The sequence below is a fragment of the Balaenoptera ricei genome, chromosome 11 (genome assembly GCF_028023285.1).
Source record: "Balaenoptera ricei isolate mBalRic1 chromosome 11, mBalRic1.hap2, whole genome shotgun sequence".
Classification (NCBI taxonomy): domain Eukaryota; kingdom Metazoa; phylum Chordata; class Mammalia; order Artiodactyla; family Balaenopteridae; genus Balaenoptera; species Balaenoptera ricei.
In genome coordinates, this window is record NC_082649.1 from 70,767,720 (window position 1) to 70,782,744 (window position 15,025).

The 15,025-nt window shown below is 43.1% G+C and overlaps 2 protein-coding genes across 3 annotated transcripts; one reads left to right on the forward strand and one right to left on the reverse strand.

The window, feature by feature from the left end:
• Nucleotides 1-44: 44 nt before the first annotated feature.
• On the reverse strand, nucleotides 45-11,327 carry GLT8D1 (glycosyltransferase 8 domain containing 1). 2 transcript variants are annotated; one of them, XM_059939890.1, is made up of 11 exons: nucleotides 11,198-11,327; nucleotides 10,313-10,708; nucleotides 5,847-5,897; nucleotides 5,666-5,764; nucleotides 3,570-3,783; nucleotides 2,064-2,181; nucleotides 1,756-1,840; nucleotides 1,484-1,596; nucleotides 958-1,124; nucleotides 724-836; nucleotides 45-578 (listed from the first exon to the last, which is right to left on the reverse strand). In XM_059939890.1, the coding sequence occupies exons 3-11, from the start codon at nucleotides 5,860-5,862 to the stop codon at nucleotides 388-390; spliced, it is 1,116 nt and encodes a 371-aa protein (XP_059795873.1). In that variant the 5' UTR covers nucleotides 5,863-5,897; nucleotides 10,313-10,708; nucleotides 11,198-11,327; the 3' UTR covers nucleotides 45-387. The 2 variants fall into 2 exon arrangements, with proteins under 2 accessions (XP_059795873.1, XP_059795874.1); XM_059939891.1 differs by lacking the exons at nucleotides 10,313-10,708; nucleotides 11,198-11,327 and adding an exon at nucleotides 10,827-10,899.
• On the forward strand, nucleotides 11,128-13,097 carry SPCS1 (signal peptidase complex subunit 1). The gene is made up of 4 exons (XM_059939892.1): nucleotides 11,128-11,528; nucleotides 11,890-11,949; nucleotides 12,037-12,123; nucleotides 12,602-13,097. Exons 1-4 carry the CDS (start codon nucleotides 11,493-11,495, stop codon nucleotides 12,725-12,727), a joined length of 309 nt encoding a protein of 102 aa, XP_059795875.1. The 5' UTR covers nucleotides 11,128-11,492; the 3' UTR covers nucleotides 12,728-13,097.
• Nucleotides 13,098-15,025: the final 1,928 nt, after the last annotated feature.

The following is a 15,025-nucleotide window of genomic DNA, read 5'->3' on the forward strand; positions in this document are numbered from 1 at the left end:
CTCTTAAACAGTGAGTGGGTAAAAGTAAAGTTAAAACAGATATCTTATTGAAAAATGTAGTTTTTACTTTATTTACAGATTCGGCCACAGGTCACAAAATTAAAACCAAGCAGCAGTGTTGAACTAGCTGTACCAGCCGTATCTTAAGTCCATTCACCTCTGGTCGTTCAGCACTGTCAGTAAGCAAACTCTTGGTAAGGCAGATGGAGGCATATTTATAGTCTGTCTGGGAAGCTGACTGCCAGATGGGGCAGTTTGTCCTCTTTACCCAGCTGAAATGTCCCTTGTCCCTTTGTTGCTGCAAACAGGCATTGAAACCTAGCAAGTGTTACTTCCCACACATACTTTCTTCCAGGATTTCCTGAGAAATGCTTATAGCATACTTATTTACTTTATATTTGAGATCTCCACATGTCTTCGGATTAGGCTGAATTTGCCTGTTGGGTCCGGAATATACCATTTTTCCCAGACATCAGTATATGAAGCAGTTCTTCCCCATGGCTTAAAGTGCCCATTCCAGTGGAGTAGCTTGGCAGCCTTAACAAACTGGGGTGAATATCGTTTTCCAGCACTGGAACCTTACATTTAGGAAAAAAGAGCCAAATGACTGTACTAGTCAGACACAAGACTGCAGGAAACTTAAGGGAAACAATATATTCCACCCCTGAGGGTGGTCCTTTAGACACTTTATTAGCTTAGGCCCTTGGTTAATTATCTACTTACCAAGGTGGCGAACATTCCACATAGGGTCGATGGTGGAGTGCTGTTGATAAAATACGATCAGCAGAGGTGGTGTTGTGATGCTGCCAGCCAGTGTTCTACTGTACAGCCCTTCTCTTGGTGGGACAGATAACAAATGAAAGCTGTTAGTAAAGAATCCTGACTAATTCCTGTTAGTGAAGACCACCAGGGTTGAAATAACAAGAGTTTTCACAGCTAGGCCAGTTACATACTTACTCTACGTTGAGTTTCATCCATTTTTCCAGCTGGTTAGTTATATTCTGTCTTTTCCATTCTGTCAAGTTTGCAACAAAAACTCCAGGATTAAATGAGCAGGTGCTGGCTTTCATGGAAAGCTTACGAATTCTTTCCTTTTTATAGTCAAGATATCCAATGTAATTGTACTAAAAACACAATTGGGATATATAGTATGTTTAGTGCTTCAAACGATAATTTGATAACTGTTCTGCTTACTTACGACTTCTCATTATTAGCAAAGGGCTCTACATAAAGCAAATAAAAGTGACACTTGGGATTGCAAGTTAGACAACAGGAACCTAAACATTAAGCCAGATGTTCAAGGAGAATTAGGTTGTCTAATCTGTGAACCAATCTAGGAAAGCAGCCTTGAGTTTTGGGATGAAATAATTGGTGAATAAAATGTAGCTAAAGATTTAGAATTCCCTGATTTTGCTGCCTCTCCCCATTGACCTGAATTATAGGGAGTGGAGTGTCTATTCACAAGGTCTAATAAGTAATTTACCTGGTTCCCTGCTCCACGGATGACAACTTTAGTAGAGGATGAATCACAATCTTCTGAAAATGCAGCTGCATGTCCCGGCTTCAGTGGTGTATTGTACAGGGCAAGAATATCACCTGAAACAGATAAGGTTTAAGATTTACACTGGAAGTTGCCCCAGGATTCCCTATTCCTCCCACTTCTTAGGATGGCCTTTTATAGGATATCATAAATAAGACAACCACTACCGCCCACACTGGACAGAGAGCAGCACTGATGGTGACATTCTTTAGTACCTTGCACAATTACATCATCGTCCATATATATGGCCTTCTTTGCGCTGGGAACCAGAATTGGCAAGTAGAACCTTGCAAAGGTTAACTGGAAAAGGAAAGAGGCATTGGCACAAGATTTGTCAGTGGCTGTGCTTTTGTTTATTAGAAACTCCCAGAATGCTCTCGGTATCCATGCAGAAAACAGCCAAAGGTCTCAGAACTTCCAGGTTTGGTTCCCAGGGAAGTACTAGTACTGTACCCACAGTTACCCAGGTATTCCAATCATTTCATGATACTACCAAGTGCAAACAAGGATGCGTGGAACTCACTGGTTTCATGGATTCCCCCTGGTCAGGATCCTCCTTTACTTTCCCTTCCAAAAGTTTAGTGTCAAAATTCACAATTTTGTACCTGATGCTTTTCAGGGTACTGCTGCTGAGCCAGGACCTGATGAAAATAAACCACTAAATATCAGTTTTAAGTAATTATGTCCCAACCCACAGCCATATCTCTGCTTTCCAATAAGACCATAATGCAAGAGAAATCCTGAGGACAAAATAGGTGTCTTCAAGCCCCTTCACCTCTGAGCTTTGGTTTCCTCATCTGCAGTGAGTTTACCCACTAAAGTCCCTTCCTGAACCAAGATTCCATGGTGATAGTGCACCCAAAGACTCATACTTTTGATCACTCTTCTGACACTAAACCTGCTGTAAAAAAAATTCATTATGGAATTGAGAAGATCCTTTCACCACATGGATCATTCAACATTTGTCCCTCCAAATACATCAGTGAAGAAAATGAGTCAAAGTATGATGATAGTGAAAGCTAAGTTATCAACAAAGCTGGTAAATCAGTCTGTTAATCTGCACACTCATTAATTCACTGTGTTGGCTGAGTAATTCCACCTGAGTCTAAGGTACTGCCTGTAAGAAAAGTCAGTGTTCCCTAAAGAGGTACTGCACATTTTTCCTAGGCCCATTTCACATCAGCGTTTTGTGGATATAATGTTATTTCTGTAGTCTATTCTAATGCAATATTTCTTTCTACATTATTTTAGATGATTTCTTGAGTTTTTAAAGTATGGAAAAATGATTTGTAACAACTTTCATGAACAACCATGGAGAAAAGAACAGATATGTTTTAGAACTTTGACCACTATTAACCTGTTAGATAAAATGTTTCTTGGAGTAAACTTTGTAAATCTTAATTCAAAGCATCTTTCAAAACACAGTTAAGACTATCCATCAGATTTTCTATTAATCACAACAGTTACAATAGTAAGGACCATTTACTGAGCGATTATTATGTGGTAGGTGTTTTCATATATTTTTTCATTTACTTGACACAACAATCCTCTAAGCTGGATATTTATACCCCGTACTTACAGATGAGTAAATGGGTTCCAAAGGGTTAGGTAATGTTCCCCACTATGGGCTATGCTCACTTCACCATACTACCTTGTCATTGCTCCCATGTCCCTTCCCACTCTAGACCAGAACTACTCAAGAGCATGTTCTTGAAATAAGGAACTTGTAAGAGAGTGTAAATCAACACCTTGCTTCCTTCATTGAGAAAGTCTTATTACCAAAAAAATATCCACTTAACTATGCATAGTAACGCAGTTGATCTACATCTTGGCACAGTTTTCTTACATATTTCTGCTATCATGGAGACATGTTTATGGTACAATCACATGGAAAAACTGTGCAGTTTACATGTGGTATAATAATTATATAGGAAAAATGTAAACATTGAAAAAACTAATACTGGATTGGCAGCTGGCCTGCTCTTAGAGCATCCCCTAGAAGCAGAATCATCAGGCAAGCCGAGCTCACCGGAGATGGTCTGCTGTACCGTTGAGTGTAACAATGTAGAAAATCACATTGGAGCGAGTGTTGTGCTGAATGCTGTTTATGGCTGCAATGGCCCCCCCAAGCCTATCTTCAGATGCAGCAATGACCACAGGAATCTCCTCTTGTCTCCCGTCTACCGCGTGTTGGGGAGCATTTGGGACAAAGTCTACAGGCTGAAGCCCCACAATTCCTGAATCTGCAAAGAACACACACAAAGAAGGTACTGTGATACAAACACAATCTCAAAAGCTTTTGATACAGAGCCCAAGACATGAAAAGAGGTAAGCTGAGAATTATGATATTTACACCTCATTCTGCCTCATTGTAATGTGAAGCATATAGCCCAGAAATTGTGTTTTCCTATATGTAACCAGGCCTTTGGAAAAGCATTTTTTAAAAATAGGCAGACAATTCTGATACATTACTGGTAGGAATATAACAATCTTTTTAGATTGTATTTGGGCAGTTTGTATCAAGAGCCTTAAACAGGTACATGGCCTTTGACCCAATAATTCCCCTTGTGTCTCTTAAGGACAACATCTGAGAGGTAACCAAACGTCACAATTTTATTTACAATTGTGAAAAACCTAGAAACAGACTAAAAAACAGTTGTTTTTCAAACTGAATTGTATCCCACAAATAGGCATGAAATCAATATAAGTGGACCGCAATCAGAACATGAGTAGGAAAACAGTTCCTGAATTGGAATAGAACAGTGACTTAGAAAAGAAAATATCAGAATGCATCACATACAGCAACTGCAAGTATTGTTTTGTAAACCTTCTTGCTTTTTACAATACGTTCCTTTACTCATTCATCATGCATTGAACACTGAGCGCCTACTATGTGCCAGGCAATATCTAGGCACCAGGGTTACAGCCATGAATAAGATGGTCAAATCTTTACCATTGTGTAGGGCAGATAGACAATAAATACATGTATGTGTCTGCTGTATGTAACACATTCATTATTGTGGGGTTGCCCTCAAAAAAATCTGAAAGTCATTGTACCAAAAGACTTTTTCCTATGGCAAAAAGTAAACTATGTGACATTAAATTTACATATGAAGAGTTTTGTCATGGTGACGTGCTTAGGATATAACTATGTGAAAAACCATGTCATGTGTAGTTTATATATAGTATAATCTCAACTGTATAGAAAAAAATACAGAGAAAAAAAACCTGTAAGGTACTAACACAAAATTTTAATAATTATCTCTAGGCAGTGAAATCATTTATTCAATGAATATTTAGTAAGCACCTCCTATGTACCAGCCACAACTGCCCTCATGGAGCTTGAATGCTATTTTCTTTTTTATATATGTTCCCACCAGAAGCATGCATTACTTTATATAAATATATATGTATATATAAAAATACACACACATATATACACTATTATAAAAACATGCTATCAGAGCACTCAGTGAAAGTTAAGGGAAAGCTATTAGTCTTTTCTTGCTGTGGTCAAGTACGGTGGGTGACAATCCAGAAATGATTTTTGACAAACACTGAAGCCTCAAACATCCCTCAATACCAAGGCAGAGCAGTATGAACAAGTAATCTAAAATAACTGGCAGCGGAATTATACAATAGTGGTCTTTTAAATCAGTTGACAAGGCTTTGTGGTTTTGTTTTACTACTAAAGACCTGCTGATATGGTTTCATGTGTTAAAGCAGAGTAACAGGTAAAGGAAAGTAACCGGACTGACACTCTAGTGAACAGAAGAGGCATCAAACACCAGCAACACTCCCGTCCCCACATTCTGAAGCCCTGCCCTACTGAAATGTCTGTAGATAACAGCCCACAGTGGCTCCTTTCTCCAAGGCCTCTGATTTGGTAAAAAGGAATCTTCTGTGAGATCAAACCGTCAGCAAACAACTGCCCAGCAAGGAGAAGGGGACAGGCTGCAAGAGCACAGTGAGTGCCACCTGCCTTTCTCAAAGTCTTTAGTAGCTTCTATAAGGCCAAGAAGAAAGCCTTCTTTTCCTTGAATCTAGTGATGTAACTTAGAATGTGGGACACAGGGAATTCCAGGTCCTCAACACATGCCAAGGCATTAGTCTGGGTTCCCATACCTGAAACCTCGTTCCTCAGCAAACTGCTCAGGCCGAGGAAGTTATGGTGCAAAACCAGTAAGAAGAGAGCAACAGCCAGGACCAGGATGATAATATTTACTGAAACAAAGGAGAATGCCCATGTTACATCTCTTCACCTTTTGACCAGGTATAAAACAACATAACTGTAGAAAGGACATACCTTTACGGAATGACATCTTTCTCTTCTGTCTTATATAATTAGTTATTAACCCTACAAAACAAAAACAAGCCCCCAAAGTCAGTAGGTACATTAGAATGGCCATCATGCCTACACGCTTTTTTTTTTCTGGCTGTGTGCGGGCTTTCTCTAGCTGTGGCGAGCCAGGCTACTCTTCGTTGCGGTGCGCAGTCTTCTCATTGCTGTGGCTTGTCTTGTTGCGGAGCATGGGCTCTAGGCACGCAGGCTTTAGAGCGCAGGCTCAGTAGTTTTGGCACACAGGCTTAGTTGCTCTGCAGCATGGGGAATCTTCCTGGACCAGGGCTCGAACCCGTGTCCCCTGAATTGGCAGGCGGATTCTTAACCACTGCGCCACCAGAGAAGTCCCGCCTACACACTTTTATTCAGGTTGAAACAAGAAGTGCATACGGTATTTTCTGCAAGAAACTCGTTTTGAATTAACAGTTTCCAAGAACCCAATTTGGGATCTGAATTTTTTACGGTAGTCATAATAATAAAATACTTCCAGTAACTTACAGCCTTGTATACCATATGCCACTAGGTGAAAAGCAAAAGAAATTCTACCAGGAGGAATACCTGGAGTCTAACCACTATGTAAATGTTTTCTGAATGAATTTCTACTTAAAATTCCTAATTAGACATGGACTTCAGTTGTCTATGATCAAGTAAACCAAGGTCAGTCTCGTTGGTACAGACATCCCTGTTCCAAGCTGTATTCCATTCATCTTTAACTGGAATTAAAGAAAAGAGAAAAAAAGAACAGTTCCTAAATTCATTTAAAACTATAGCAGAGGGACTTCCCTGGTGGCGCAGTGGTTAAGAATCCGCCTGTCAATGCAGGGGACACGGGTTCGAGCCCTGGTTGGGAAGATCCCACATGCCGCTGAGCAACTAAGCCCGTGCGCCGCAACTACTGAGCCTGTGCTCTAGAGCACGTGAGCCACAACTACTGAAGCCCGCACGCCTAGAGCCCGTGCTCCACAACAAGAGAAGCCACCACAATGAGAAGCCTGCGCGCAGCAACAAAGACCCAACGCAGCCAAAAATAAATAAATTTATAAAAAAGAAAAAAAAACCTATAGCAGAGAAACAAAGTTACAAAAATTAACAAAATCTAATCTTGCTATCAAAAGTTTAGAGCTCTAGTCTCAAAAATTAAAAATCTGCTAAAAGAAAAAATTAGCTTCTTCTGGGGGCTTCCTATCTGTTGGTTAACTACCCATTTCTTATGAAAGTGGTGTCTAATACTGTCACTCTGCCTGTGGTTTGTGCTCCCCAGCTCATCTGAAGCCTTCACTTTTTCAAAACAAATAATTCAATGGAAACAAGACTGTAAGTGGGGCTAAATTAAACAATTAGGTTTCTACAACAATCTTTGGGTAATGTTTCATTAAAAACATTTTATACAGCCTGGATATTGTGATCCTACATTTGAGAACTTTACCCTTTTCTACTTCATCGTCCCCTGTGGGAGTACCTAACATTTACATAAAGGCTATTAATTTTACAAAGCACTTTCAAATATAGCATATTTCTAAAATCAAAGTCAGTTTGAATTAATTTCATCTTAAGTGAAGTGTGTGCCTATCAGGCACTTGATTTCTCAAGGCCTTTGAAAAGAAGAGAAATATATTGAAGGGCTGTTTAAAAAACTGGGGATCACAGGCCAGATTACAAATTTGGGAGAACATAATTCAGACTCCCAAAGAACAATCTAAAATACACACACACACATTCTTTCTCGCTCACTCTCATTTCTTTCTAGAACAGTATATGTATATTATACCAACAAGCTTACTCTCTAAAGACTACACATCGTTATATACCCTGAGCCATGTGTCTCTAGCCATGTGTCTCTATCTCCTCTTGAGGACTGAGCCTTACCTATAGAAGGTGGCAGACTGGGGGCTGCTCAGATAGAGTTTTAACATCTGCCTGCTTGGAGCCAACTTCCACCAAGACTGGAGAAAACTATCTCACTTTAATAAATCTCATTTAGTTAATGGTGTAAGGGCCAATGGTTTAGCTCAACAATGTCCACTAACAATTACTTACAGGTGGTATGTTAATTGAGAGGCACAAGTATTTTGTGCTATTCCAGCTAGCTAGAAGAAAAACACAATCCCAGCAGGTATTTGATGTACTTAAGTAGATTCGCATGGCAGAAACCACCCACTCCTAAAACTCTTCCACAGTTATCTACATGCAAAATGCCGATTATTATGGAGTGTGTCTGATCCATATATCCTTTCCTGGTGCAATTCCTGGTAATGGAATTCACTGATCTGGTTAGAAAGAATTCTCAAAACTGTATGTACATCCCGGTTGTGCAATATTGGCTATATTTTTGCAAGAGTACACAACTGTGTACAATTTGATCAGTGATATTCAATTGTTCACTATGAAAAGTAGTATTTTGTTTAGAAATTATAAGACCTTCACATTCCCAAATCATTCACAATACACACACATAGCAGGCATTCCCAGAAATATGGGTGAAGAAACCTTAGGGGGCAAGAACACTTTATGTTTTTTAACTTGCTAGCTACCTGCAATAGTACCCACATCACAGTGGCCTTTTCTGCTTTTCTTTCTACTGCTATATATTCCCAAGGAAGGCCATTCCACTCATGCTCTGCAACCTATCCTATAATTGTTTCCTTGGTGCAGCATCAGAAAACTCTTTCCCTCTCTGCTGGATCACACACTTAGCAGCATTAATTACCATGCTCTGGTATCTTCCAGTTAATTAAAAAATAAAAATAAAAAGACACCACTGGGGGCTTCCCTGGTGGCGCAGTGGTTGGGAGTCTGCCTGCCAGTACAGGGGACACGGGTTCGGGCCCTGGTCTGGGAGGATCCCACATGCCGCGGAGCAACTGGGACCGTGAGCCACAATTGCTGAGCCTGCGCGTCTGGAGCCTGTGCTCCGCAACAAGAGAGGCCGCGATAGTGAGAGGCCTGCGCACCGTGATGAAGAGTGGTCCCCGCTTGCCACAACTAGAGAAAGCCCTCGCACAGAAACGAAGACCCAACACAGCCATAAATAAATAAATAAAAGAACGTGAATTTCTTAAAAAAAAAAAAAAAAAAAAAAAGACACCACTTCCCATATCCCAGCAGACCCACAGACCTATTTCTCTGTTCACTCTCACTCTAAAAGCTTGAAAGAATTTAAAGTTTCCAGCTCCACTTTCTCTCCTCTTGTCCTCTATCCTACTTCAACCAGACCGCTGGCCCTACTTCTCCATTCAAAGTGGCTTTGTCGAGGTCACAAAAGACCAAGGTCGGGCTTCCCTGGTGGCGCAGTGGTTGAGAATCTGCCTGCCAACGCAGGGGACACGGGTTCGAGCCCTGGTCTGGGAAGATCCCACATGCCGCGGAGCGACTAAGCCCGTGAGCCACAACTACTGAGCCTGCGCGTCTGGAGCCTGTGCTCCGCGACGGTGAGAGGCCCGCGCACCGCGATGAAGAGTGGCCCCTGCTTGCCACAACTGGAGAAAGCCCTCGCACAGAAACGAAGACCCAACACAGCCAAAAATAAAATATAAATAAATAAATAAATTTATTAAAAAAAAAAAAAAAAAAGACCAAGGTCATCTTTCTGTCCTCTTACTCATCCCCTCAGAGGCCATCAAGAAAGTTCACCGCTCCCCCTCTTCAATTATGAAATTATCTCATTTATTTGATTTGTTTATTTGTGTCTTCCCTGCTCTATGAGAACAGTGACCCCAGTGAAAAGTGTTTACTGGTGTATCCTTGCCATCTAAAACCGTGTCTGGTAAATGGTAATAGGTATGTGATATTTGTTGAATGGTCTTGTTAATCCAGGAGCAAGGCTGGTTCTCAGCTCTGAAAGGGAACACGATCTTTGATAATAATCATGAAAACAAATTCAAACACAAGAAAAGACATGGATTCCAATGGAGATCTCTCTGAAATTGAACCTGACACGCAATTTCCTTTTCCCATGATTATCTTTATAGCTCAAATACCATAAAGTCTCTGCAGCAACTGCCACCCTGTGAAGTGCATTTAAAGAGGGATAACACAGAGGGATACATCTATTTCTGCATAAAAGGGAAAGTCTGTTTAGTCTCTGCCAGACTGAAAGGTGGAAAAAGCACTAAGGATATACATCCACTTTCTCTACCTCTTCATCTGTCTAGCTCCTACTTGGCTTTCAGGAGTCAAGGGAGCCTCCCCCAAACCTCACATTCAGCTGCATCTCCCCTGAGCTCTCACATCTCCCGGGCTTCGCTACCCCAGAGTAAATCCGGCTTATATTTGTGGGGTTACGTGGCTGTCTCCCTTGACACACTCTGGGCTCTAGGAAGGCAAGCGTCTGGTGTTGGTCACGGCCATGTCCTTGGCCCAATTCATGGCACAAAAAAAGCTGCCGGGAATGTTTGCTGACTGCATGAGGGCGGCAGCCGCACACCACCTACCCTGGAGTGCCTAGAATCCCACCGCCTGTGACCCTGAGGCACAACACAGCACAGAGGCCAGAGAGCCAGTTGGGACCCACAGGCCCAGGTTTCCCAGAACAGATTATCTCCGGAACGTGGGTCTTCCACCCTGCTCAGAGTAACGGGGCAGGGCCTAAGCTTCTGAGATAGATGCCGGCCTTGAGAGGCAGTGCGAATCCTTTGCTGGCCTCTTACGGGAGGCCTGAGTCTGTGAAGACGCCAGTGAAGCCGCCGAGCAGCCTGGAGGGACAAACTGGAGACTCCCCGGGTGCGAGCTCTCTCCAACTGGTGCGAAGGGGCGGGCCAGGACCCGTCCCTCTCCGAGGGCATTTCCTTTCTCTGGATGATGGGTTCTGGGGTACTCCCCTCTAAATTCTGGGGGTCAATAACGTTTAGGGGTGTTTCGCAATGGGTGACGCTCCGGGGGTTCCCCCCACCCCCGCGGCCCCGAGGCCAGCCGTTTCCCTCGTACGCTCCCCACGGCCGCCCTTACCTGCAGCCCGAGGAGGAGGGGCCGCTGCCCACGCCCCGGCCCGCCCCGCCAGCTCAGCGCCCCCGCCGCAAGCCCCGGGGCCCAGCCCGCCGCCGGGCCGCCCGCGTCCCCTGCACTCCGGACCAAGCCCGCCTGCCCGCTAGCTCCGCGGTCGCCGCGCAGTCCCGCAGCCCCCCGCCCGTTAGCCGCTCGGTCCGCAAGACCGTCGCGCAGAGCAGGCGCCGCCAGGGCAGCCCGACCGCTGGGGTCCTCGCCGAGAAATGTCCGTCGCCATGGAGACGGGGCGCGCGCAGGCCGCCGTTAAGCCGCGAAGGTACAGCCAAGGACAGTTTGGGGGACCTGGACCGCCCTCGGCACCCAACAGCACTGACGGCGAACTCTTCACGGGCGCGTGATGCCTCGGCTCGGCCGCCACCGCCAGCATCTCGGCCCTTGCGGAGAGGTCGCCGGCCTACAGCCAGCTCCGAAAGCGCGGGTCGCCTAGCGAGGGCACGGGGCGGGGCCTCGGGCCGACCGGGTTTGTGGGAGACATCCGCTTCCGGGGCCGCGGCCATCGCGACCCTCGGCTCGACAGGTCCGCAGAACTGTGCGCAGGAGCTGACCACGGCCCCTACTATCCCTGAGTCCCGGCCGCCTTCGCTCCGCCGCCCGCCTCCTGAGCCAGTCATGTTGGAGCATCTGAGCTCCCTGCCCACGCAAATGGTGAGGGCGCTGCCCGCCTTGGCCCCAAGATTCCTACACGCCGCTCGCGAGCCTGGCAGCTCCGCAACCCTTGTCCGAGACCCCCCCCCCCCGGTGCACCGCGGTTCCTACCCCGGATGGCTATTTTCTTCCCCGAAATGAATCTCCTGGGTCCCCTTCTCTCTTCCCGCGCGAGGATGCCGCAGCCCGGGTTCCGTGAGGATGCTTTAATTCCCCCGGGAAACCCAGAATGTCATTCCTTTAAGTTCTTGGGGAAGCCCCATATACCGGGATCGCCCTGTGCCAAAGCTGTGAGGCCAGGGCAGGAATGTACCTCTTCGGTGGTAGAACCAATTCCTGCTTTGCTCTCCTTCACCTCTAGGATTACAAGGGCCAGAAGCTAGCTGAACAGATGTTTCAGGGCATTATTCTTTTTTCTGCAGTAAGTATTGGTTTTGCATAATCTTCTCTCCCCACCCCCACCCCACCCCCAGCTTGACTGTATTTAATATACTTTCTTTGTCTCTAGATAGTTGGATTTATCTACGGGTACGTGGCTGAACAGTTCGGGTGGACTGTCTATATAGTTATGGCGGGATTTGCTTTTTCGTGTTTGGTAAGAAATTTATGGGTGCTTGGATGTTAGTGGCAACTTAGGTTTTCTGAATTGGGTTGTTTTGGTTGGCCCTAGTAGTGAGAACCGGCACCATCGTTTCCCTCATCCTTCCCTTGCTATCATTGGAAAAGTAAATGCCAAATAGCATCAGATCAGGTTAAGTTATATAAAGCTCATTTCTTTTGGCAGGCGATCCAAGCAGTAATCTTAAAGTCAGACTAGACCTTAAGACCTTACAGTCTTCATATTGCTCCCTCCTCACCTTTCTTTTAGCTCTTAAAGCCATGTGTAAACAGTGAGGCTTGTTCTCACTTAACAGTATCTTGTCTGGGTGGTGGCACACAGTTTTCATAGGAATGTCAGTTTCATTTTTTTTTAACCTTTAGCATAGGAGTCATTTGGCAACCAGGCATTATACATAATGCTCTTTTAAACTTTTAATGGCCATAATTGATGCATTTTCTCTGTTGTGACCCAGCTGACACTTCCTCCGTGGCCCATTTATCGCCGGCACCCCCTCAAGTGGTTACCTGTTCAAGACTCAGGCACAGAAGACAAGAAACCAGGGGAAAGAAAAATTAAGAGACATGCTAAAAATAATTGATTGGGGTTTTCATGATTGAGCTTTACTACTGCAGCTGCTTTTGTTTCGTGTGACATGAGTTAAATTGTTTTCATATCCAAAACATGAGCTAAAAACACCTATGCTCAGCTGTGTACAGATTTTGTTCTCTCTATATTTCACTTCTCTGTTGGGTTTTGATTTATAAATATTTTAGACCTTCTCTTCACAATCTTCCTCTGAAATGGAGAACAGAAAACACAAGTATGCAAAGTTTCTTTCAGGTCTACAAAATAATGAAGAATAAAAGCCTCATAAATGATAATACAATTTAACTATCAAAGTTTTATAATTCATTATGAGTCGTCAGGCTGTTTTAATGTTTTCAAATAAAACTCACAGTGCAACTGAATGTCTAAAGAGTCTTTTGTTTATTGTTCTGCAAGCATGACTACTAGTAAAAGCCAAAATTAGAAGTTCGTGGTTCTGAAAGTGTAAGAACCATTTCTATTTTCTGAAGCTACAAGTTCCTAACATACTTTTTTTTTTTTTTTAACAACAGCAAGCACCTATAAAAAAACTTTTGCTTTATACATTTAACATCTTATTCAATGCATGATTCATATGGGATATCTTACAGCTATGAAATTTACCACAAATGTAAATTTGTGGTAAAGTAGTATCTTGGTACCACTAAAATAAGCCTATTGCCAAGCAGAAAACATTTAATCCAGGCTTTACCTAAGGTGGTTCAAAGTGGAAACCCATAAAACTGTAAATTCCTTTAAAATTTTCCAGAGGGCCGAAGAGAAAAATGTTCCAAAGGCCTTGTGGGAGGGATGGGAGTGGAAGGGTTATTACAGGTAATATTCTGTTTCTCAATACCAGGATATAGGACTTCCAAACTATGAGTTTAAAAAAAAGGGAGCAAAGACCTTAATATAGCAAAAGTCAGGAAAGGATTCTAAAAAAGGGGAAGAAAAATAAAAGATGGCAGAAACAAGAACAAGCATATCAATAAGTATAATAAATGTGAATATAAAGTTAAGAGGTCCCAATAGGGTTAAAAATCACGTCACCTCATGTTCTCAAAATGACACCCCAAGGTTGAAAACAGGAGCAAGGATATATTAGGCAGATGCAACCAAAAAGGAGTGGTAATAGTGAAAAAGAAATATTTAATATCAGAAAGCATTAAATGGGGCAAAGAGCAACATTTCATAGCTGTAAGATGTCACTTATGAATCATGCATTGAATAAGATGTTAAATGTGTAAAGCAAAGATTCTTACATATACCGGAATTTGGCAAAGCTGCACTCTTGGTAGGAGACCAACACTCTACCTTTCAGATTTTGATAGATCAAGGCAATTAATATGAAGACTTTTGCACTTGTTCCACGTACCTGGAACATCTTCCTTCGGATATACATGACTTGTCCTCTCCTTTCATTCAGGTTAGGTGACATTCAGATGTCACTGTAAAGAAGCATTTCCTACTACCCTGTCAAAGTATGGGTATGCCCCATCATTCTGTGTCTACTTCCATGGCATTTAATATATCTCAGTATATATTTGTTAATTGTCCTCCCTAGAATATAAGCTCCATGGGAACAGGAACCTCATTTTGCTCAGTGCTGTTTGCCTAGTACCTACAACAGTACATGACACATTATAGGCACTCAGTATTTACTGAATGAATGATACAGAGCTGTGCTGTCCAATATGGTACTACTAGTCATGTGTGTCTAAGTTTAATTAAAAATTGAGTTCCATTGCAAGAGCTCATCAGTGCAGATGTAGAACATTTCCAATATTTAGTAGAGAAGTGATTCTGCCTATGCATGAGAATTCACCTTTACTGAATGCACATAGGGCCATTCCAATGATGGATCATGTACTGAACTACAGGGAAAAATGACTCCAAGAAATAGGGGTTGTACAGGTCATATTCATTAACACTGCAGTGTAGCTGGAGCAAGGAGACAGAATTTCCTTGGCCTTCCAAAGATATGGAAATTTAGACACTTTTAAAAGAAAAAATCATGGAAATCTAAAAAAAAAAAAAAAAAAGGTTCTGAAAAACCGAGGTGCAGGACAGGAATAAAGATGCAGATGTAGAGAATGGACTTGAGGACACGGGGAGGGGGAAGGGTAAGCTGGGACGAAGTGAGAGAGTGGCATGGACATATATACACTACTGAATGTAAAATAGATGGCTAGTGGGAAGTAGCCACATAGCACAGGGAGATCAGTTCAGTGCTTTGTGACCACCTAGAGGGGTGGGATAGGGAGGATGGGAAGGGAGACTCAAGAGGGAGGAGATACGGGGATATATGTAT